At 38.4% G+C, this 25,350-nt stretch overlaps 1 protein-coding gene across 1 annotated transcript in view; it reads left to right on the forward strand.

The window, feature by feature from the left end:
* The first annotated feature begins 545 nt into the window (after positions 1–545).
* LOC107732650 (ephrin type-B receptor 3-like) overlaps positions 546–25,350 on the forward strand; it is a 51,052-nt gene continuing 26,247 nt past the window's right edge. Inside the window, exon 1 of the mRNA XM_016544052.1 lies at positions 546–1,074. Within this exon, the coding sequence (XP_016399538.1) occupies positions 1,011–1,074 (64 nt within the window). The 5' untranslated portion in view covers positions 546–1,010. The remainder of the gene's footprint in view (positions 1,075–25,350) is intronic.

Here is a 25,350-nt window from a genome sequence, read left to right on the forward strand (position 1 = left end):
GTCAACGTGGCACATCTGAAGCGTTTCGCCAAACCTCAATTTAACCTTAACCTTAAAGTCCGTAATTCAAATTCAGGAACTGTAGCCTACTGTTACTAATAATAAAAATATCACAGTGATTATTTACTGTAATATAGTTATGCATGTAAGTATTAAGCAATACAAATGAGCAAGTTTTACTTATACTGTGCAAAAGCCTACTTTGTGATAAATCTCGCAATAAAGCTTAGCTACGTATTTTTACTGTGGTAAAAGTGCAACTCTAATAATTATTACGCGTGTGCACATTGTAACATAAAATGTTTCCAAAACATCACATACATTAAGGTTTGTTGGTTTCCACGAGAGTTTGAAGACATGCAAGCACTCAAACCCGCAGAGCGGCGCTCGCACCCTGCCAACTGCGCCAGGTCGTCAGGGGGCGTGGCCAGCAGAATGACTGACAGCTGATTCTGAGCGAAAACTCCTCCCCACACCGCCTTTCTCTCTCCCTCTTTCACTCTTTCTTTGATTTCAGAGCAGCCGATCTTCATTCCAGTGCACATGGAAAGGCAGAGAAGCAGGAACGGTCAGCGCTCGGAAGGTGAAACGCGCTCAGGGATTTTACGCGTAGAGCCGCTATAAGGTGATTTTTTTTTTACGGGACGCGCTTTATTATTGGACTACAACAGAATGCTATCTGAGGAGAAATGGACATTTAAACAACTGTTCTCCGTGTAGGGATTTCACTGTGCAACATCTATAAACGGACACACATGCTCACCACTGATGAAAAATAAGCTGGCAGGAGTGTCGGTGGATGAGTTTTAAAGCTCTTTCAGCGCCACTTTAGATATATATATTTTTTGCACATTGGATTACATAAACACAGCTGCAATTGCGGTTTATGGAAACAGCTGAGAAGAAGACAACTGAAGTTGGAGAAGAGGGTCTCTGAAGCTGGACTGAGGGTCTGAAGGATTTTACATCTCCTCGCGGAACTCCACTTTCATGTCCGAAGTCTCTGGTTTATGACAATGGATTATTTGCTGTTTTTATGCGGCTTTTTGCTGCCTCTGTCCTCGGCTGTTGAAGGTAAGATTGCCTATTTTTTTTTCTCGCAATGCTTATCAACCCAACCTAGAGTCTGGGAGGCAAGTCACGGGTCGATACTATTGATGCGCGTCTACAGGAGTTGCGCTTCGGACACCGTAAATAATAACCGGGATTTAAGGTTTTCGTTTTATGCATTTTAATTAACGCAGTAACACGCGCCCGGTCCGATGCTTTCTTGGGGAATTGATCTGGCCACTGAATGACACCAATGCACATGCGATTACACTGCAGAACTTCTCCCTCCTAATTGTTGTTTATTTTCTTTCACCAAGACAATAGTTTCTGTCTTTCGTAAAGGAAATGTCTCTACAGGGAGCCCCACTTCAACAGTCTCTCTGTCAGACAAGACGCAAATCCAGGTCTCCCCAAAAGACACATGGTGAATTTTGAGCTTTTTATTTTTCTGAACAAATACAACGACGTTTGGGCAACCCATAATAAAATTGACATTTTATTAGCGCGTTTGTATCGGGGGTTGCTCTTATGCTGTGCATCAATTATGGCCCTTTTGGCGTACGTGTTCCTTTTAATCACAATTATGATTCGTTTATTTCATAATGACTCAGATCGGTAGTTTAGCTCGGTTTTGATTCAATTAATTCTTCGAAGTCTGGACCCCCATTAGACTGGGGGACCTTTTGACACCAATAAAGATGAAAATGAGTGGGCGCTTAATAGATTTTCACGGAGAACAACAATGTCGATTTATTCATTTCTTTATTGGTATTTTTAACCATACAATTGGCGACAAGCATGAAATCGTGAACACTTGCTTATTGTACTGCTGCTCAGACTTGTCTATTGTGAGTCTACTAGTGAAATTCTTTAAAACAGCATTTGTTATTTAATAAAACTCGTATGTTGATACTATTAATGTCGATATTGTCAGATATAACTAGCCCCTTTAGCCACAGTTAATCTTTTTTTTTTTAAAGATGAAAAGTCTTGCCTTGCATTTTAGGCTACTGCTCAATGTTGGATTAGTTATATTACTAACTAAATGAGTGGATATATCGGTTCCCTTGTTTATTTTATTTGTATTTGAATGTTTTAATGAGTGAAGTGGACGGATGTTGAATGCGGGAAGTTGTTTGGAGTTCATACGGGTTATTTAGTTAAATGCATTTATTATTTCCCCCCGCCGCCTTTTTCCCACTGTGGTGTATATTTCTATATTAGCTTTGTAAAAGTTATTTAAATAAACTTCGCTACGTGATTTATAAATTTGTCCGATAACATATCAGAACAAAATGAGTGAATGTTTATGTGAAAGGCACACGGGCCTCGATTACTAGCCTATATTGTCTGATATATTGCTCTACTCGTTTAGCTCGAAAATCAAGCAGAATATTGACTGCCGTTAATTGTTGTCAAGTATCATAATTATATTGTTTAATGAAAAGCATAATTTAACAAGTTGTACGTGATAACAATATATAACTTAATCAGCGATTCAAATGACTCAATATATTGTTTAGGGTTGACGGTACGACTCATCTTATGTGTCCGTTTGTACTAATAGAGTTTACGAGTGTGTACGAATTTAATTTAGGCTGACAATATCCATGCCACATTCTTGGTCCCTGGAGATTTTCCCTCTGCAAGAGCCCACTGATTTATAAAAAAAAAACAAAAAAACAAAAAGACGATCAAAGCTGTCCAACATGCTTTAAAATGTGATTTTTAATGAATTTCTGATTTCTCCTGTAGCCTATCTATAGAATTAGTTACGCGTCACTCCCTGTTTGAATCTGAACTCGCACGCGTTTTAGTAGGCTATCCAAGTCTCTCTTGTCCAATTAGTCAAAGGCCTGGTTTTAATTCCCACTACCCTACTGTACTTATTATTTAGCACAAAAGTGCGTGATAAACTTATTTTGTCCTGTATACTAATTTAAGGCATATATCTCATATATTATTCATATGGTAAAACAGGCCTTCGCGGTATTACTCGAGAAAGATGTAGAGCATTTGACCTCAAATCAACGTGCAAAAATACTGACTTTACTCTTGTTTATCTTTTCCCCCACATACTCTGTATTTACAGTATTTAGTCGTTAAAAGCAAGCGTCCTGCACCTGTATGAACAGTTTCTGCTTTTTCGGAGCGTATCTGCCCTCTTCATGTCCCATTGAAGTGGTAATTCAAAGGTAAACGCAGTTAACGCAGACAGAGCCCTTACTGATGAAATAACAGACTCATTTTGGGGGTAAACAGCATTAACATGAGAAACAAGAGAATAATTACAGGGCACATTTACTGCAGAAGAGCAGTAACGTGAGCTTGAAGAAAGGCCTAAATGCCTAAAATTTGTATTTTTTTGGAAAAAGATTCAATTCACTCTCACATGTGAGGTTTTGGGAAGCTGACATGTTATAGGCCAATATGTGTCCATTTTATTTAAACCATTTTTGCAGAGAATGTTTGCACTTTACCAAAGCGCAGGACAGGCCCGTTTAAAATGGAACTGCTGATGGCAAACAATAAATGATGAAAGACGTAAAAGAAATAGTGACAGTCACATCGCATGCATTGTAGCCTACTTTACATTTAAAAAACATATACAATTTAGACTAAAATCTTGTTTTTGATGTTTTTGACAAGTTACGCGTCAATGACTACCGCTATTAGCTATTTTTTCGCTGCTGCTATTTTAATACCCTGTAAATACTATAACAAAGTAATAATAATAATAAGATTAATAGCAGTATTAGTAGTATTATTATGACCGCTGTTGAGCGCAACACCCGAATTGTGCAAATCGATTCGACATCATCGATCTGTAAAATCTGCGGTCAAAAGGTTTAAAAAGAGGTCAAAGCATTGATCTGTTCTTCACACCATGCACACGGCCTACACTTCTCTGAGAGGCTCTTTTCTCAACTTATTCAATTACTGAAGAGCCGTTTTAAACTAAACATGAGCACAGTTCGGTCTAGTAAAGTAAACAAACAAAGTAATACGTATTTTGTGTTTGCTAAACTGTGTTCACCTCTAGTATAGCCTAAATAAAAATGCGAATTGTAAAGTTTTGAGTTTGTATAATATTTATTCATATATTGCGTCTATCACTTGATCTAAAATATGTCAAATCAAATATATGTCTATACATGTTTTGACCTCACCTATCTACTGTATCCATACATGTAACCAGATAGTCAAAATTGGAGAGGCCCAAATTTAAAAGTTTAAGAAAACTCATTTGGGTGGGACGTGTTTCCCTGTTTCTGATGGTGGGCCTGCATTTAATGTATGCACCACAGAACTTAAGTGTGCGGCCTTGTATTAATTCCCTTTGTGTAATATATTTAATTGCTTATTCATTTAGTTTCATAGATGTTCTATTTATGAAATAATTAATTTTGTTTTTATATATTAGTCTTGAGCGAGAGCCATTGAAAGGTCATATGTTAAACAGAGGATAGGGTGAACAGATGTCCGCTGGCTTTGTTTCAGACTCTCATAAGGAGCTCAAAGGGGTCTCAGACTCAAGCTTAAAGATGCTATGAAAACCAGGCAGAATCACGAGTGGCTTACTGTGGTGGTCCGCGTAAGCTCACACCGCTAGCCTATAAATATTAGCGCTGATAACCTTTTGAACGCAGGAATGCTTTGGCTGTAAAATCTGACGGCTTTCTGAGCCCAGCGTGGAACAATAGCGTGCGCTGAAGGCCAATATTTAACCAAGTGCTCGGTTAATTGATGAAGAAGTGGACTGGACGCTGACTGGAATGTAGAATTCGCTCCTTTTGGAGTGTCCACTCAAAAGGGCCATCCTGGCAGCTGACGCAAAGGCCTTTAGAGAAAAATAGGTCTTTGACACTCACGACAGTGTGAGGAGAGAATGTGTCTGGGCCCGAACACTGCCAAAATCCCCCCGGTGCTGTCTGCAGCTACTGAAGCGGAATGAGAGAGAGGAATCGAGAGCAAAAGAGAGGCCGAAAGAAAGAGGGATTGAGAGAAAAAGAGACATCGGAGCTTGGTTTCTGTCTTCGGTTGGTCAGGAGCGAGATGGGTGGCGCTGGCAGGGAATAGATCTGCTACCAAAACGCCCATTGAAAAGGGGGGCGGCAGCGCAGAATACCCAAACAAAGTCACATGATGACAGGCACAATACATTTTTTTTTCCATCTGAATGGTTTTCCCTCTCCAACTCAGCCCCAGGGATTTTTAAAAGTTTTAAAATTTTGGAGTCGGACTGCTTGCGTGCATTGGTTCAGTGAATTTACAGTCAGAGCCAATTTGATTAGGAAAAAAAAAAAAAAAACACAGCGGAGAATTTTTCCCTGCCCAGAAACTACTTTTTTTAATGCTTTTGAAATTTGTCACATCCGTACATCGTCTATGACTGTTATAAGATGTGTTTTATGGACACTTGAGGATCGTACCTCTGTAAAATCTAAAACTAGCAGCATTTTGTGACACGGTGGCTGTGTAAAATAATTAGCTTCAGTTTCAAACCACCAGATAAAAGCAGCTCCATCTTTCTATATGCGTGTAGTATACAAAGCACCTAGAAGTAGCACACAATGTGAGCTCTGTCCATGCAGATGACATATGTTCGGACACACACATGTAGTCTGCTATACTACTGAGAAATGACTTACGCATTTTTACAAGAATGCCATAGCCATTACTCTATAGTGAAGCCGTTCGGCAAGTAGGAGTTTGGAAAAGCTTCCAGACTCTTTGCTGCAGTGTGTTTGATCCTTTGCTGGACAATGTTTATGAGCTTTAAACCAGTTCGGTCTGCTCTGCTTATAAAGCAGAAGAGATCTTTGATAATACTGAAAGAAATGCAGCTTTTAAACCCTAAAACAAACCAAAAGTTTGTATTAAGTGATAGTGAACTGAAACTGTTAGAGAGATACTTGGCTAGTTCTCAACCCCAGTTTAATTGGGGGAATGTGTGATGTTAGAAGCCCTGCAGGAAATGGCTAATGCTAACGCTAGGTGCAAATGTCTGCTTTGATTAGCAATACGGGCATGTGCGAACAGGGTGGGGGGTGTTAGGGCTAATGGTGGCTTCTAAACTCCACGCTACCAATCAGCCCAGGCCTCTAGATGGTTAAAACATGCTCCTAATCTCCACATCAAACACCAAGAGCCCCAGGCAGGGGCCCAAAAGCACGCTGGCCCTTTACCCTCTCTGTTAAATCTAGACTCGAATTTGCACATTTGAGCCATGCTGTTCAATTACACATCTGTGGACTTTCTTAGCCATTCATTTTGTTAATGCGTGTATCTACAGAAATTAGTTCTGACAGGTTTAATTTTTTGCATTTGGGAATATTTGAGGAAGAGGACAAGGCTGGAATCTTGTAGTGGTGTGATTTTTAGATTTCATGAACCTGTAAAAAAACACTACAATTACTATTCTTACTGTAAAATAATTTTAACTAAAATGGTACATTCTTTAAATATTGTAAATATTTGTCAGTCTTTAATTAAAGTCTTTTTTTCAAAGTTTTATTTTTACAACAATATCTGAAATAACTACATTGGTGGTTACACTTTCTTGTATGGTGTCTTTGTTACAGTGTAATTACACATTTAAGTACTGAGTAACATTAATTAACTACATGTACTTATTATCTGGTTAGGATTAGGATGAGGTTTTGGTTTAGGTTTATTGTTAATTCTATAGTAAGTACATGTAACAAGGACACAGTAATATAAAGCTTTACCAACATTTTACTGTGGCATGCTTGTGTAAGCGTAATTTGTTTTAGCTGACAACACGAAATGAACTGGTGTTAGAAAGGAACTCTTTTAATGCTTACGTGATCTGACACCTCTCCATTTGGTGTTCGAGGTGAGAGCAATGGCACTTCGGCACGGTGCAAATGCAGGTACTTGTGAAAAAGTATGTGTCGTAAAAGTCCCTGAAGGCATTGCAAGTCTGTCTGTTTTAGCTGTACTTCGAGTGTTTTGAAATTCAGCTTGCTGGAAGTGGATCAGACGATTCATGTAAATGCAAAGCAAGTGCCACGTACGCATGTGTCACACTTTTATTTGGTGAATTCCTTAAAGACGTTGATGGCAATCTCACTGTGCAGATAACATTTTTGTTTGAATGCCATGCATGTTTGAGTATAAACTTAAGATATTGCACAGTAATTTATTAGTGACTTTGCTTCTGGAAGAATAAGCATACATGTTTTTTTCTCTCTGTTGCTCTAACACCACATCCAGTTTCAGCAGAGTCACCATCCACATCCAATCAGGGATTCTGAATGAATATTTTGTGACTGATTCATTTATGGCTTGTTGTCAGGCTTGATCGACACTTCCTTCTAACTTAGCCTTTCTGGCAACTGCCCTTTCGAAATGTGCCAAGCCTTCTAGAGCCTCTCATTACCAACTTTTTAAGAGTGACAGGATAGAAGATCCAATGAGTTAGAATATAGTATCTGTCCAGTGATCTTCCCGTCAACTTCCTGTGTAGCTGGCATAGGCCAGAACTGCCATGGAAAAAGGGCGCTTGTCACGTCTCAAGAGCAACTCTTGAGATGAAATGACATGTTTCTGCAGCGACCTCAGAACTGCCCTTTTTCCAGTTGTGTCCCAAGTCTAGAGAACATTAGAGGCATTAGATATAAGGCAGGTAGTCGTGCTCCTGGCGATCTACTTTTCAATTGAACCCTTAACTATACACCCAGCACCTGAACTAGATAATCAAAGTTTACAGCACTAAAGGTAGATCTCCAAGAGGAGGACTGAATACCCCTTGATATAAGGTATGCCGTGCACCCCCCAAGTCGCGACGAGTGGCTTATCTGTTATTAAAGTGCCCTCAACCTGAACGGGAGAGATGAGGACATAGGCGAACAAAGGGACAGAGAAAGACTGAGAGAATTGTCCGGTATCCAAAAGGCACTTGGTACAGTATTGGTTGAGCAGTTCATCTGAAAAGGTGCTGAGAGGAGAAACAATGAAAATAGACTGGAGCTGGTCAGATGGGGTTATAAATGCAGTGGGAATTGAGGCAGAGCTCAGGACAGCGAGAGCAGAGAGTTTTCATCTTCTGTCTTGGACAGCTGCCACAGATCTATCTCTGCATCTTAAATTTGACTTGCTCGGCCTAGCTATGCCTGAGAGGAGATCATTGTTTCTGCCTTTTCTCTCTGTCCGTCTTTCTACCTATCACTCACTTTTTCTGAGCTAGCCTAAGAAACTCTTGATGGGCAAGGGATATGCAAGGGGTTTTAATGAATCTGAAAAGCCGGCGAGCATCAATCAATGGCGGCCTTGAGCCTGCACATGAGATCAGGTCCACCTGTCAGCGGGAAAGTAGAAAAGAAGGTTACAGGCTGCATACAGAATGATGAAACTCTCGAGGCAGGATAAATAGCTTTCTAGTGTAACAGACAGATGTTATCTCTTATGTTGCAACAGTTGGTGGCTTGAAACTGTCACTCTTTTCATTGGTATACTCATTTGTAAAGCTGCAACACCATCTAGATGCATGTCGAATGTAAAATGGATGACAACCTGGTGAAAACCCAGAGGACAAGTGTGGGAAGTTCAGAGGCCTCTCCCCCCAACAGGTTGGCTTTATCCAGACAGAGAGGCTAAAGACAATGCACCTCTTTCTCTACTCTGTTTACTGTTCCCTGTTCCACATCCCTGTCACTTCTTTTCTACACTTTCCCACCATCTTTTTACAGCCCTCCCTCTTCCCTGCTCTCCCTGGGCACCTTATGTGACCATTTCTTATCAGGGGGATAATTCTAATTGTGGCATTATTTTCCCTATCTGTTATCTCACCCCTTCAGTGATATCAGAATCCCAGAACAGATCTAGAAGCTTGGGGACAGGGCCTATTTACCCACATTTGTTGTATCCAGTCAATGATAAGATTTGTGACTATGTGTGTGTGTTCTTACAACTCTATCCTGTCACAGTATCCTATGGGAGCTAAGTGGTATGTCTATAAGCAATGTAAGTCAAGCTCTTGCGGGATAGATTTGACAAGTTCAGTCTCTTGATACTTTGTTGCCCGTGGCTTTTAAGAAAATCTCAGCGCAGGTTCCCACTCTTGACGTCTTATGTGAAATAATGAAGGTGCGAGAGCCGTCATCTCATACATGGCTTGGAGGAGATTCAAGCAGAGGTCTGAGGAGATTCAAGCAGAGGTCTCTAACTAAGAACGAGCAAAATCAGCATGCTGACGTGATGCAAAGTCTCGTGGGGTGTGAAAGCAAACATATTGACGTGAAATGGAGCTGGCACTAGAAACAAATTAAAATATCCCATGGCCAGATGGGGATGGTGAACTGAGGGGCCATATTTGTGTCATGGGTGTGAGACGCACCACAGTGAAACAGCTTCGTTGCCACTTTTGCCCCATTGTGTCCTCTGGGAAATGACCTAAAAGGATGGTGATGATTAGCGATTCAATTTAGCCAGCCGTCGGTCAATATAGCAGGCCGAGAGGAGATGGTTGTTGATACTGTCTTGCCATCAAAATAGGTGGCGATCGAAATGTCTAGGGACTAGATTTCCCTTCCTTGGTTAATTAAGCAAGCAGTTTGTCACTGTTCTTACTTATTAATAAATCTTTCCTTCAATTTGAGACAGCTTGGTCTGAAGGAGCTAGCTAAGTAGGAAAGCACTTAAGAGTAATCTATAGAGTTCAACACTGGGAATAGCTTTGTGCCTGGTTAATTAATCAAGACACTGCAGTAGTATCATAAACACGAAGACACTAACGTATATCAAGGGGGTAATATCTAGAGATTTTTCTTTTAGCTTAAGCGTTTTTGCTACTTTTATTGATTCAGAACAGGAAATGAGCCATGATTTAATATGTCGTACAATGTTTGCTAACTGCTATGTCACCGCAGCAACTAGAAACGTCCAATCATCCATCCATTCTCCAAACCACTTATACAATGTAGGGAGCGGGGATGCTGGAGCCTATCCCAGTGTCTCTGGCCAAAGGCAAGGCACCACCCTGGACAGATGGTCAGTCACAGAGTGAGCAACTTGTTTGTTTAAAAGTTTGAGTGTTCCGGAATGCAGAAATGGTTGGAAAATACATATCCTACCACACTAGATTTCTGAAAACCAAATCTCTTGCGAGCAAAATATTTGCCGTCAGCACACTACATAGATGTTTATTATTGAAGGATGAGCAATTTGTTTTCTTATTTCTCTGTTCTTTGTGTCATCCTTTTGCATCTTTGTACTCAACTGTCCTCAGGTTATGAGGTTCAGATTCAGGGAAGCATGTCCATTCATGCGCCACTCGTAAGTACAGGGTTGTCACCAGTAAATATGGTCAGTCCTCCAGTGATGGAACTCCTGTACAGCTGACTTGTTCCTATGAGTAATCTACACCAAGGTTCAGTACACACCCTGTGGTTCTTTTGATGAGCGCTTCCATGTCGAACTCATCCTGCTTTGAGACCACCAAGAGATTTAACGTACCTGAAATGCAGAAGTTCATGTGTAGGTTCCAGGCAGTCAAGGTGTGGTTAGCAGGTCTGTAATTAGAGTTGAGGCCACCGAGTCTTCGTGACGGCATGTCTATCTTTGTGTGTGTGCTGGATTTAGTGTATCTATGTGTGTGTGTTCAAGTGTGAGAAAGAGAACAACAGCAGAAAATTCCCAGACTTCTCATTATCTCTATACCTGTCAATTGCATCTCTTAGCACCTGTACTTCCTAAATTGAAGGGCGTTCTCACATAAAATTATCTTTCCCAGTCGTCGTCTTTGCCTTCTGTGCTTCTCAGGCACTTCACATTACCGCAACAAACCAGCGCTTCTACATTTATACCACAATACAGAGACTTTATTGGTTCAGTGTAGACACCGTTAAAGCCACCGTGTTTGATTTATCAGTCAATGATTGACTCTAGATTGCTATAGCCTTCCATGTCACCTGCACTTCAAACAGACGCCCAGCAGCAGCCCTGCATTTCTCATCTCTGGTACACTGTTCCTGTTTATTCAACTCTCTTATCTCATGTGTCCACTTGCCTTAGTTCTTCCATCAGCGCCACTGTCTTCACTGTGTCATTTTAGTGCGATGGCTCTAGATACACCCACATTTGGACTTTATAGATTTGATTATTATTCAGATTATGAGTGGGAAGTGATTTATAACCCAATATGGGCCTAAAAGTGTTTTAGATATTACATAACCACATAGTGAAAGCATATATTGGAATAAAAAATGAGACCCATCTCATGTCTTACTCAGACCTCCCTCTATTCCTCTCTCCCTCCCTCAGCCTTCTCACCAGGCCCTCTACTGAGACCCATAAATCAATGGAGCTCAGTAGCCTGTCGGGGGTTTACCGTCTGTGGGGGGTATTGGTGGCCCAGGCTCCCCAGCCGCTGGCTTTAGTTACACATCAATGAAGGGTGAATAATACATTAGTCAGCCCCTGACAGTACAGTTCTTGGTGGGCAGGCAGTCGGAGCCTCCCCTGGCCCTTCATCAGCGCATCTGTGCCATAATCAGCCTCTGGGGATATACCTCTTATCTTTGGCCTACCTCTCTTCCACCTGATTTACTTACTGTGTATGTGAATATTATGATGTTTAAACACCCACTCTCGGGGTTAAAGGGACAGTTCTCTCTAAAATAAAAACTGTGTCATTTGTTGTTCACCCTCATGTTCATCCAGTCCAAATAGTTGTTAGGATGAACTGTATCTCTATAGAATATGGAGTGCAGATGGCAGTGTATGTAAGGTAATAAATGCAAATAAATTGCACCATTCCTTTCGTTGAGGCCAGAAGCTGCAAGTGACACCCATAAAGTCTAGGTTAATGATTTGAAGCGGGCAGGAAGTATTGCGCCTGACCCAGGTCGGCCAGAAAAGACTGTGGAGATGGATTGTTGTGGAATAAATGGTCCCAGAACTGTAGCCTACTCAGCACAGTTGCACTGTATACAGATTTATATCTGTAGGTTTTCAAGTGGCCCTTCCTTGCAAGCACAATTATAAAAAGCATTCACATGTATCAAGGCTTTTATTTAATTGTTCGGAGACATCTAAACCCCTGGCCATATGGGGCACCCTAGAATTGGATGTCAACCGTTCTATCAACCTTCTCCAGCATAATTGCCCAGAAATGAACTTCCATCGCTAATACCTTCTGTCACAATCTGTGAGTCAATTTGCTGTAAGTGAAACACTTAAGTGCATGATTGTGTGATCGCCAATGACCTAGACGCCCATGTGACCTAATCAGGCAGTTGTTTCTTTTTTAATCAAGAGTCTCGGAGATGGAGTCCGTGAATAAATTACTCCAATAACCGTTTTCCTTACACTCCGGCAGCCTGTGTCTGTGCGTTAAAGAGCCGAAAACCATTTAGAAAGGTCTAACGAGTCAAGTTATTACTGCAGCCAAGTGTGAGATTAATTAACTGAGCAGCAATTAAGAACATGGCTGAAAAGATCTAACAGATAAGCATGGGGAGAATCGCAACCAACATTTTTATTTTTTGCTTTAGCCAACAGGGAGGGTACAATGAGTAAACAGAAATAACAAGCAATAACCTTCAATTAGAACTCAGGCGCATTGGAAAAACATGCCTGTGGCGACACTTCTGGAAAGTTATATTACGCTTCTTTTTGTTCGTTTCACGGCACGTTCGTAGTGAAATATTCAGTTGGTGGCGCTAAAAGCGTGTTCAGTTTTTGTTGAAACAGATGATATCCGGTAAGTGGTGCTTAAACGTTAATGCTTCATTGCATTTTGGATATATAACGCCTCACCTACGCTAAACCTGACTCTGAATCTAACCAATAGTGTTTACAAAAGCAAGAGTGCCATTTTTGTTTGGTTCTACAAGTCTTTGAGCTTTTTTATCATGACTCGTGTTTCACAGGACGTAGCCGAGCACTTCTACTACATCAGAAAAGCCATACAAATGGTGTTGGAATAAATATTGTTGGTGTTTTTCTATCACTAGTGTTAATTTCAACTGGAAACTCCAGTGATTTTTGTAGTTAGAGGCATGTTTTTCCAGTGAGCTTATGTTGCCAAAATAGCAAATAATACAATTATTGGTACGTTATTATGATTCACCTAGTTAAGACGTACCTGGATCAGTCAACTTTACCGGTCCCCGAACAAAATTCCCATCAAATGATCAGTTCCCTGGCTTGAGCGGTAAAATGTACATGCTTTATGGGGTAACATCACCTTGTGCTTGTATATACATGTATATTCAGCTGTGAAAGCTTCTGACATCTCTGCGCCCTACTTTCTTTTATTGACATATTTCCAAAGTGCCAGAGCTTGGTAGAAATTTCCAAAAAGAGTGTTCTCAAATATAGCATGAATGATAGTGTCCCTTTCACTCAGGACAGTTCTAAACCATGCTTTAGTCATTGAGCGTATTCAGAGACTCAGTGTGGGTGTGTATTTGTTTTTGTGCGACTATTTGTCGGCTCAACACTCACAAAGGCCCTACCCATCCACATTCTTGTTTCGGTAACTGCCTAACCTTTATTTGTTGTTGCAGTTCTGACCTGAATCAGATAATAAGTGGGCAGGTAAACATTAACGAGTGGCTCTGAGCTTAATGAGCTAACGTGAGAAGAGCTAGTCGAAAGAAGCCTGCGCTCCCTCAGGCTAATGTGTCATATGTAGCAAGAAATGTAAAAAAAGAAGTTCAAAGAACTTAACATAATAACTCCTATTACGCTGTGGTGTAGTTGAAGCCATTAGACATGTTTTCTTTGTTCTAGCAGGTAAACCACAACATGTTCTGATAATTAGCATGCAGCATGACAGCTTAAACTGAGCTACGGATTTTTTCCCATGTCTTCAGCAGTAGCTGCCAATGCTAATATGTGACGGCACTGGGAAGTTAGCAGGGTTCTTGCCCTCGCAGCTTGTGTTTTATTCTCAAGAAATGAAAAGGTATCGCAACCTCACTGGCTGCCCCAGTCTATATATTTGAAACATTATGAAGCGATCAAAAGCCACTGGAACGCTGGAAATGTGGACCACATCAGTCCAGTAGCTGCTAACAAACAGCTGTCCCGTGATGCAAAACAGAAATCTCATATTTGACAGCCATTAGAGGTTATTTGTATGTTTGCATAGTAAGATGAGTCTGTATATTTGGCTGATGACTATATCAGGAGTAATTTTACCCAGACATGTATCTCATTACATAATTTGAAGCAGAACCATAAAAAAATTCTAACCAAAGCCTTTATGTTTATACATACTACATTTTTAGATACTTCTGAGAGACTGCAAGGATGAACCCAATATTTTTAAGGTTTCCTTAACTATGGGCATGTTATATTGTTATGTATTGTATGGTTTTATAAAAAAAAAAAAACAGTATTCAACTTTTTGCTAGATTGTAAGAACTTATTTTTGCTACATTTTTAATGTTTCAAATGCCTTTTATGAAGGCTGTTTTACACTTGTCACACACCTAGACTTCCAATCTTAAAATATGGAAATCTTTATTACATCTTAAAAAAAATAGTTGAAGAAATACTTGTGTATATGTGTGATTTTGCGATACCTGTTAACAGAATTCATCTTTTTGCTAGACTGTCACTATTTTTGCTACATTTTAATGGTTTTTTTTGCTGTTGTTTTAAATTAGGGGTCGACCGATTATTGGCCTGGCTGATTATCAGCACTGATATTAAGCATTTTTATGGTTAATTTCACTTTCAAAACCAATTTGCCGCCAGTGCCAAATTTTAAATTTTCATTTTTAACACCAGACATATATATTGGTTCAAAATATCGGTTATCGGTCTACTTGATCTGTAGTAATCAGTATCGGCCCTGAAAAACACATATTGGTCGACCCCTATTTCAAATGTCTTTTATGTAGGCTATATTTGCATGTTTTATAGCTTTACACTTGCCACACACCTAGACTTCTAATCTTCAAGTATGAAAAATCTTTACTTCCACCTTTTTGTATCTTAAAAAATGGTCATAGGTAAAGAAACACTGTGATTTTGTGATCCTCGTTCACGCTTTCGCATTGTGTGCACGCCATTATCGATCAGAAACCGAGATGTCAGCTTTGACATCATCCACAGCATCCTTTCACAAACATCTTATCTCAAGGTAAAAGTGGTTGGAGAAAATGAGGGTTTGGGGGCATTTCAACATCCGCCCCAGTCTGAAGTACCTCCTTAGTGTTATAGCATGGCAAATGCCTTCCGGTGGTCCTGAGGGATCGTGCCATTACCATATGTTTAGCCTAGATGTCTGTTGGCTGCCTCTGCAGTGGCATAATGAACGTGTCAAAGGGAGACGAGTACGGCAAACAGGCTGTTGGAGGATAGAGATGAGTCCCTGGACAGCAGCTACAACAGACAGCTCCTCTCCGCGGTTGACAGGCAAGGCCAGTGGGCAGCGCAGTGCCAAAATACCTCCATAATGAACCTGGAATGGAGGTATGGGGAAGTCAGACATGCCTCCTGCCTCATTCTTTGGCTTGGATTACAAAACACAGGAGGGGAATACAAAGATATCTCCAAAACCAACATATTCCGGATTTTGAGGAAGGGCGCAAGGCTCTCTGGAGACCGGGGCTAGTTGTCACACTCGTTTCTCCAGTGAAAATTTCTCAGGGTTGGTTTCTTTTCCAATTTCTGGTTGGGCATTTCTGTCTTTTTTTACTGTTGTTGCCCAGTAAACAAAGATGCGTTGACTTTTCACGGAAGCATGCCTCAATAGCACTATATGAATAATGCCAGTGCACTTAGGTTGTTTTTGATTTATGTAAAAACATCTCCATCAGTACCGTCTGCCAGATTTTGGGACATAGCTTGACTGATAATATGAGTTGTGGGTAATGATGCATTGAGCTCTCTATTGAGCGTGGAGGCATATTTTAGAGTTTCAAAAAGATTTTTTTTTTCTGCAGTATTGGCAGACTTGCATTCCTGGCAGTTTATTACAGCCAGAGTTGAATTTAAACCAGAACGAGAAAATCAATCAAAACATAGTTTTGATTATAGTCCTTTTATACTTTTCGCTTGAGGAGAGGGAGAGGTGTTTGACTGTTGGTTAAAATGTGCTTGCGCTAGTCTCAGCCAATGGCAGGATTCATCATGCTCGACGGATTGCAATTTTCTCCACTCATTTTGAAAATAAGTTTTTACACATCTTGGAGGCTTTAGGTTTGTTTTTCATGATGAACTAAAGCTACATTACTGTTTAAACTATTTCCAGCTCTTCCAATTCTGATGAGCAGTGTTCAATGGCATTGTAATAGTTTAATCCTTTTTATTTATTTACAATTATTTAATTTAATTATTTATTGAACATTAGTGTCTTTTTAGAAAGCTCTATTTTACATTTAAACGGAATGTCTAAATGCAATGTTATTAAATGCAAAGGTCTCTAAAAGTTACTTGTTTTTTTATATTTCTGACTTTTATTTATTTATTTTAAATAATAGAGAGGTGACACCATGGTGACACCAAAAACATAAAAGCATATTCAGACGAAGTTTTTATGTTGCTCGGGAGGTGTTTTTGGACTGAATAGAAAGTATTTCTGTGTGTGGAACACAATGAAGCAAATTGGCATTTCTGGTGAACCCTTTGCTTGGTCGCATCACTGTGACCTTTTGTGACCATAAAATATGTTTTATTATTTTCTCAGTGCCATTTACAAAATGCTTTAGGAGTCAAAGTGTGCCTCCTACTCTTCCAAACCTTCCGTAAACCTGTTTACTCTCACCGGCTTGCATTTTTCAACAGGCTAGTTGAGTCATCTGTATTTATTCCAGCTGGCCCTGCTCCCCACTGACAGTAATGTAGACCTGGAGAGCATGATGGACAGGGAGAAAAAGAGAGAAGGGCTTTCAGAGATATGAGGGCAATGAGAGAGAATGAAGTGGATGGAAAGGATGGCTGTGATCAGCGTCGGCCTGTCAAAACACTTCCTGTTGACTGATACACCCTCAGACGCTTGGGAAAAGAAGACAGAGATAGAAAAGGTGTGAATGAAACATTAAAAAGGCAGAAAGAAAGAGCAGTTGAGACCCCAGCAAGAGAGGGCTACTTTGAAGAACCTATATAGATATTTTAGGCTGTTTTAACATTTTTTATGGTTGCTATATCATTCCATCATCACATTTCCATTTGTTTTTAAAGTTCTTGCTGACATTCTAAAATGCAGACAATTTTCACATTAAAGAATGATTAAAATATAGGGAATTTTATATCTGTAAATCCGAGGAAAAACATATTTCATTGTTTTTGTTAGTGCCGTCAAACGATTAATCGCGATTAATCGCATCCAAAATAAAAGCTTTTGTTTACATAATATATGTATGTGTGCTGTGTATATTTATTATGTATATATAAATACACACATATACAGTGTATATTTCAGAAAAATATATTATGGTTATATATTAAATATATTTATTTAGAATATAAATGATATGAATATAAATATAGACATGGAAATACATGGAAATATTTTCCAAATATATACTGTATGTGTGTGTATTTATATATACATAATAAATATACACAGAACACACACATATGTTATGCAAACAAAAACTTTTATTTTGTATGCGATTAATCCCGATTGATCGTTTGACAGCACTAGTTTTTGTGTTATGTCGCAAAAGTTTGCATTTCCCAGAGAAACGTTGCATTTGTGCGCATTTGTGTTTGCGAAATGTTTGCCTAGTCGCAAAAGTCACAAAACATTTGCGTTCAATGAAGAAACTTTGCGTTCCCCTGAGAAACTTGCAAAACGTGACAACTAAGTTTATGGGGTAAACGCATTACATTTGCGACGTAATACAAAAGCATTGAAATATAATTTCTCCCGTCATTTCATATTTTTGTTCCATCACCCCGTCCCTTGTGTGTCTAAACTCTCATTCTCGAGTTTTCCTTTATAGTTATGTACAAAACCCCAAACAGAACGCTTACTTAGATGTCATAAACATGTGACCATTAATATGATACCGAAACATGACTGTGGGGAGAATCACATGCTCTGACGCATAAATTACGTTATACTAGTGTTTCAGACGAGGAATCCACACATCATACATCAAAAAAGTGCAGCTGTTGTTCTCTCTGATCAGCAAACACTATCATTACAGTTGTGTAACGATGCCTGAAGAGTCAGTGGCAGCGAAGACATCATACTGTAACTTTTTAAGGAAGAACTGGAGAACCAAAAAGAACACAAGCTTTTGAATGAAACCCTTGGTAGATATTGATTAGTGGAGAACACATTTGAGTCATTTCTAACCAAAAACACCAAGCTAAAATTCTAAAAACAGATGAGGCCTACGCATTCTTGTTTGCCTCGTGGCCATACAATAACTCACCTCTTCAAGAAGAAACATGAATGCATTAATTGGTTGTACTCCTGCAGCAATGAGAGTCTAACAGACGGCTCCCGTTTTAGTGTGAAATCTGTAATCGGATCAGCGTTCGGTATCGGAATACGCCAGCGTGTTAGCTTAAGTGCTCATTAATAGCTGATCGTGCTTTATCTCCATCTCAACGCATCTTGTGTCCTGTCTAGCCACAACAGAGTAACTCTTGTGCAGTATCGTAACTCTTTCACTAAGTGCTTTAGGGGACACGCGCCGAATTCATGGCGATTGACCACAATGGGCGTAGGTGGTCAGGGCGAAATAGTTTGAGTCATTTTATACCATGGCTTACGGTATATATACACTTTCAGAAAAGCTGTCATTGGGGCTTTAGCATTTCAAAAGGTGCTAATGTGTACTATTTAGTTATTAATATATACATTTAAGGTACTAATATGCATCTTTAGGTGTTAATAATTACAAAAGTTACATTTTGACAGCATTTGTGTATAGTATATAGTGATTTTCGCTGGGAATTTGAAGGCCAAATGTTTTCTATATTGTATAACCATGTAATAATGTCTTTATTACAATATTATAATACTGTAATACATATACTCTAAGAAGAAAAATGGAAACATTGTACCCTTTGAGGTAGAACAGGTTATCCCTTCTCCCATTTCCTTTTTAAGGGATTTTTGTTTTTTTATTGTATCTACCCATAAAGGTTCACAGTAGTACCTTTTAAGGTACTAATATACATCTTTCAGGTGTAAATAAGGTCCAAAAATATATATTTTGAAAAATTCCCACCCCATGACAGCTTGTGTACTGTTTTTTTTTGAGTTTGTAGTGATTTTCCACTAGAAATTTGAATGCCAATTTTTTTCTATATTGTATAACCGTGTAATAATACCTTTATTACAATATTATAATATTGTAATACCTACACTCTCAGAAAAAAAGTGTACCTTTTGGGATACAACAGCTTTTCTGTTGTCATAGTATCCTTAAAGGGACATTTTATATCATGTCTACCTCTAAAATGTTAATAGTAGCACCTTAAAGGTACGTAATACTACTCTAATGTATTAATATGAATAAATGTCAGTCCCATATGAAAATGCATTACAACTCTCGAGTTATTCACAGGGAGAAGGGGACATTGGGAAGGTCTCACTGGGTTTAACAGACAACATGATCACCCTACTTCTTTAGGAGCTCTGGACATGCTAGTAATAAGGACATGCATTTAGACACTGTGAACGCATAGTTGTGAGCACACCTGGTTAACAGACAGTCGCCCCAGGGGGCTGCCTGTTCATCAGATTGACTGCCCTCTGTAATTAAAGGCCTTGGAAAAGGGAAGAAACGAGAACGAATGTGCGTAAGGAGGGGTGCAATGCCCATTTCTAGAGCTGAAGCTGGAACTGGAACGCACTATGGGGTTCATGCAAACACGAACAGGGCTTGAATATTCATCTCGGTCGTGGCTCATCTTCTGCTCACCGTATGAACCCGGCATGCTCGTCTTTGTGCTGTCTGTGAGCGTGAGCGGCATGTCTGACTCCGTTTGATCAAAGCAAACGGGCTCATTTTCAACAACCCTATTCCCTTGATGATGTCAACTTCAAAATCAGACCCCCTAAGACCTCGCGCCAATCCCGACGTCTTCTAATGTCAGCTGAAGAACTAATTAACACAACAAACAAAAATGTAGCAGGCGCACTTATGCTCTTTGTCACCTTCCTGTCAAATGCTGTCATCGTAACCGGTGTCAAGACGGTTGAAAGAGTCTTTGAGATTTGCGCGACGACCACATGCAATTCCAAAAAAAATATGAAATCGGTCAGATTAGTCCTCTGTGAAAAAGTACACATTAGCGTATTTTTAAAAATAGTACTTATTATGGGAAATAATATGCTTTAAAAGAATACACTTAAGTGCAAATGGAATGTAATTGTTTGGACACTTAATTGCATGTTTATTGCAAAATTATTATAGTGTAAATTTATTTAAAATGCAATTAGCTGAATTTTAGATTTTTTTTTCTGACCCACTTAAGGAGTGTACTTCTGTTGTCTTTAAAATGTGGTTAAAATGTAGTATTGGATATACTGGCAAGCATTTTTGGTAAACCAATTTTTTTTTGGACACTTAATTGCATGTTTATTGCAAATTAATTATAGCTTAAATGTATTACATTTTAGAGTGTTTTCTGACCCACTTAAGTAGGACTTTAAATGTACTTCTATTGTCTTTAAAATGTGGCTAACATTTACTATTGAATATACTGGGAAGCATTTTTGGTAAACCAATTTTTTTGGACACTTAATTGCATGTTTATTGCAAATTTATTATATTTTAAATTCATTTTAAATGCAATTAGCTGAATTTTAGAGTGTTTTCTGACCCACTTAAGTAGGACTTTAAATGTACTTCTATTGTCTTTGAAATATGGTTCAGATTTACTATTTGACCATATTACTATATTACTACAGTACAGTATATTACAATAGATTACTATACTGGTAAGCATTTTTGGTGAACCATTTTTTTTTTTGGACACTTAATTGCATGTTTATTTCAAATTGCTAATAAAAGCAGCAACAAAAGCACACACAAAGCAATCAGTCTAATAGCTTTAATAAGTTTAATACAGTGTTTTCCCCACGCTGTTGACACATCTCAGTGTTGGGTGGCAAAACAGAGCTCAAGTGTTTGGAGACAGAGAGGGACATTCTTTTTTTGGTCGCTGGGCCTGCCGTTCGGTACGATTTCACAACGGCACAGCGGGAGACAAAACTGGCAAACCTTTAGACGCAAGATGGAATGCACAGATCTGAGAATCCCAGAGAGTTAATTAATTATTCCTGAAAATTATTGAGAATATGTTTATACACATGAGAATGCAATTAATAGTTTGATATATATATATATATATATATATAATTTTTTTGGACACTTAATTGCATGTTTATTGCAAATTTATTATATTTTAAATTCATTTTAAATGCAATTAGCTGAATTTTAGAGTGTTTTCTGACCCACTTAAGTAGGACTTTAAATGTACTTCTATTGTCTTTGAAATATGGTTCAGATTTACTATTTGACCATATTACTATATTACTACAGTACAGTATATTACAATAGATTACTATACTGGTAAGCATTTTTGGTGAACCATTTTTTTTTTTGGACACTTAATTGCATGTTTATTTCAAATTTATTATAGCTTAAATGTTTTTAAAATGCAATTAGCTGAATTTTAGATTGTTTTCTGACCCACTTAAGTAGGATTTCAAATGTATTTCTATTGTCTTTGAAAAATGGTTAGACATTACTATTTAATATACTGGCAAGCAATTTTGGTAAACTTAAGTATACTTTAATGTAATTCCTATTGGAACTAGTATTTGTCATGTATTTAATTATATTTGTAATTACACATTTATAATCATGTAGTGCATTTAAATTTAGTACTTTTAACTATTTTAACTTTAAATGTAATATCGAATAACACAAACTTAAAATATTATGCTATTCAACATCGAAATAAGTGTACTACTGCAACATATTATTAAAACAATGACTAAAATTGTACTTTTAAGTGTACTTAAGTATTCTCTTTAAGTACACTTAATTGACCTTTTATTTAATTAATATTTGCTATCTACAAGAAAAATTTACTTTTAAGAATTGAAGTACACTACAGGTGCACTTTCAATACAATTAAGCACACAAGTAAATTATCTCGAATCTTTGAATAAATTGATAGCTTGAATACAAGTAACTTTGAGTAGTAAAAGATATAAATGGAGCACACATTTTAAATGTTTTACATGACATAACAATAGTCAAGTGGCAGAAAGCTGCGATTTCCTAAAGTTAAGAGTTTCCACTGTGCAATTACGAATTCAGCAAAGACTTTTCAGGCAATTTTATTAGTTAAAAATGAAGGTAAATCCATCATGAAATGAACGCTACATCTGCAGCATTGACAGTGCGCCTTGTTAGTACATAAATGGCTGGGAGAGTGACAAGCATTGTGCCGTGACTGACGGCAAGTGGACGGATGGGGATGAGGAGGCTCCTTTCATGGGTTTCCCATAGAGGATTCTGGGTGTTGGAGATCCAGCCACCTACATCAAGAAGCGTCAACCAATTAGAGGTTGCACGCCAGCTCGCCAAAAGCAGCCTTCTCCTCTAATCACCACACTCCAGCGTGGCACAAAAGCCCGGGCCGCTCACCACATTTCAATTTAAATAGGATCCCCCCTTTTTCCCTCCATCCTCTTTCAACGACTTTCCCTCTCTCTCCCATGCTCTCTCCCCCACTTTCTGCTGCTTCACCTAACCCCCGAAGAGCTAATAAAAGCAGCAACAAAAGCCCACACAAAGTAATCAGTCTAATAGCTTTAATACGTTTAATGCAGTGTTGTCCCCACTCTGTTGACATTTCTCAATGTTGGGTGGCAAAACAGAGCTCAAGAGTTTGGAGACAGAGAGTGACATTCTTTTTTTGTCGCCGGGCCTGCCGTTTCGGTACGATTTAACAATGGCACAGCGGGAGACAAAACTGGCAATCTTTAGATGCAAGATGGAATGGACAGATCTGAGAATTCCAGAGAAATAATTAATTAATCTTGAAAATTGAATGCAATGAATACAATGTTTGATTTAATAATTAGAATAAAATTACTCACGTACACTTTTTTTAAGAGCGTGACATTTTACAATAAAATAGATTTTATTTAGGGATGCACCGATCTGATACTCATATCGGGTATCGGCTCCGATACTGCCATTCTTTGGCGGATCGGGTATTGGTTAGACAGGGCCGATCCATATCCGATATTGTGCATATATTCTGTGCCGCACAAAAGGCATAAAAACATTACAAATCACAATAAAAGTTTGGTGCATTATACTCCAAGACGTCTGAAGCCATACGATAGCTTAATGTGAGGTACAGATGAATATTTAGGTCCTTAAAGTTCACGTTTTCTCCACTGCGGCTGTCATTCAGCATTCAAACCCTAGTCAGCTCGGTACAACTTTCTCCAAAATCATTCAGTGTTCCCATTATTATACTTGATTTGTAGATAAATCTCTATGATTTTGCATAAAAGAACATTATCTTGCTGGAGTTTATTGTTGTTTCTAAATCGTGTTACTTGCTACCTACCGGGTGTCTGTTAGAACAAAACACGGGAGTAGAAAAGACTATAAATTGCTCCTCATGTGTACAGTAACTCAAATGTAAAACTGTCAAAAGTAAAGGCTCAATAAACTGTTACACAGATATAATACATTATGCATCAATATCTCTTCCCTTTGTGCTTTGAGCTTTTTAAAGCGAAGCTCTGCATGCTGTGACTCAAGTGCATCATTCTGCGCACCGGATATGCATACTGTAAGCGCTTTGTGCTGCACTGTATTTGTTTTGTCCTATCTATCATATGTTGTTGACTCATTAAAAAAAAAGCACTATAATTTAAAGGGGTCATATGATGCGATTTCAAGTTTTCCTTTCTCTTTGGAGTGTTACAAGCTGATTGTGCATAGATAAGATCCCTGAAGTTGCAAAGACTAAAGTCTCAAAACCAAAGAAATATTCTTTATCAAAGTTAAGACTCTGCCACGCCCACCTAAAACGCCTCGTTCTAAAACGCCCCCAGCTCAACCAATAGCATGAGTTTGGGGGCGGGCTTTTTGTTCGACTGACCAATGGGGCAGAGGAGAAAACCGGTTTAACAACATTTTTTTTTATTGTTATTTTTGTAGCTCCATTTGGTGACGGTAATGGTGCAGAAAGTACACACTTGGCCTTTAATTTTCATGAAATGCAAAATCATATGCAAATTCAGTTCTTTTTAGCCCTCAATCTGCACTCTCCTTGTCCAGTTTTTCTTACTTTCCAAATCTTCTAACCTCCAAACGACATGAAAAAGAAAAGGAGTGAGTAAAGCTGAAAGCAGAAATCCTGCAGTAATCTCTCACCTGTCTGCCCACACGCCACTGACTCAGTTTCTAAATCCACCGAACATTCTTTGTATCAATAGAGGTGGTTTGGTTCACATACCCCTCTTCAAAACCATTGCTTACTGGAACAAAGAAATATTTTAAGGTGCTCGTAAACCCACAGAATGTGTGTGAGTGTGTGTTGATTCAAGTGTTTCTCTGTCTTCCTCTGTTATTAGCACTGCTCTGTCATTTGAGGATTAGAATGGAAGAGCTGACCTTTCTTACATCAATATACTTGTGTGTGTGTGTGTGTGTGTGTGTGTGTGTTTTAACATGCAGCTCTGAGAATGAGAATGAGAATTTGCCTTTGATTGTGTGCAAGTCATGCAACTTGTATGTTTAGTGTTTAAACCATAAAAACACTGACTTATCATTTTATAATTTACACAGATTTCCATATTTACTTCTGAACATCCGGCTACACATTCATGTTCTTTCAGTGATGGTGTTTTGACATGTGCTTTAGTAAGTTTTATATTTAAATGTTTACAATTTTAAGATCTTAATAAGATTTCATAAAGGCTCAAAAACAATTTTAAATGAACTAAATAATATCGTATCATATATTTATTTTTTTTAAGTAGTTTATATATTCTTACTTTGTCCTTATATAATAGTATTTTATTGTTTAAAACAAAACAAAAAAAGTTTAGTGTTTGGACCAATAACAATGACTTATAATTTTCACATGTTTTGATGTGGCTGTAGTAACATCAACTATTTATATTTCCTGAGATTTCTGAGACTGACAATGTTCATAACCTTATTCATAAGACATTAAAATATGTGCATTTATGTTATAATATGTGAAAAAAAATACTGAAATAAAAATGACTGAATATAACAATAAAAAAAGAAAACTATATATATATATATATATATATATATATATATACACACACACACACATATA

The sequence above is a fragment of the Sinocyclocheilus rhinocerous genome, unplaced genomic scaffold, assembly GCF_001515625.1.
Source record: "Sinocyclocheilus rhinocerous isolate Xijiao unplaced genomic scaffold, SAMN03320098_v1.1 scaffold579, whole genome shotgun sequence".
Taxonomy (NCBI): Eukaryota; Metazoa; Chordata; class Actinopteri; order Cypriniformes; family Cyprinidae; genus Sinocyclocheilus; species Sinocyclocheilus rhinocerous.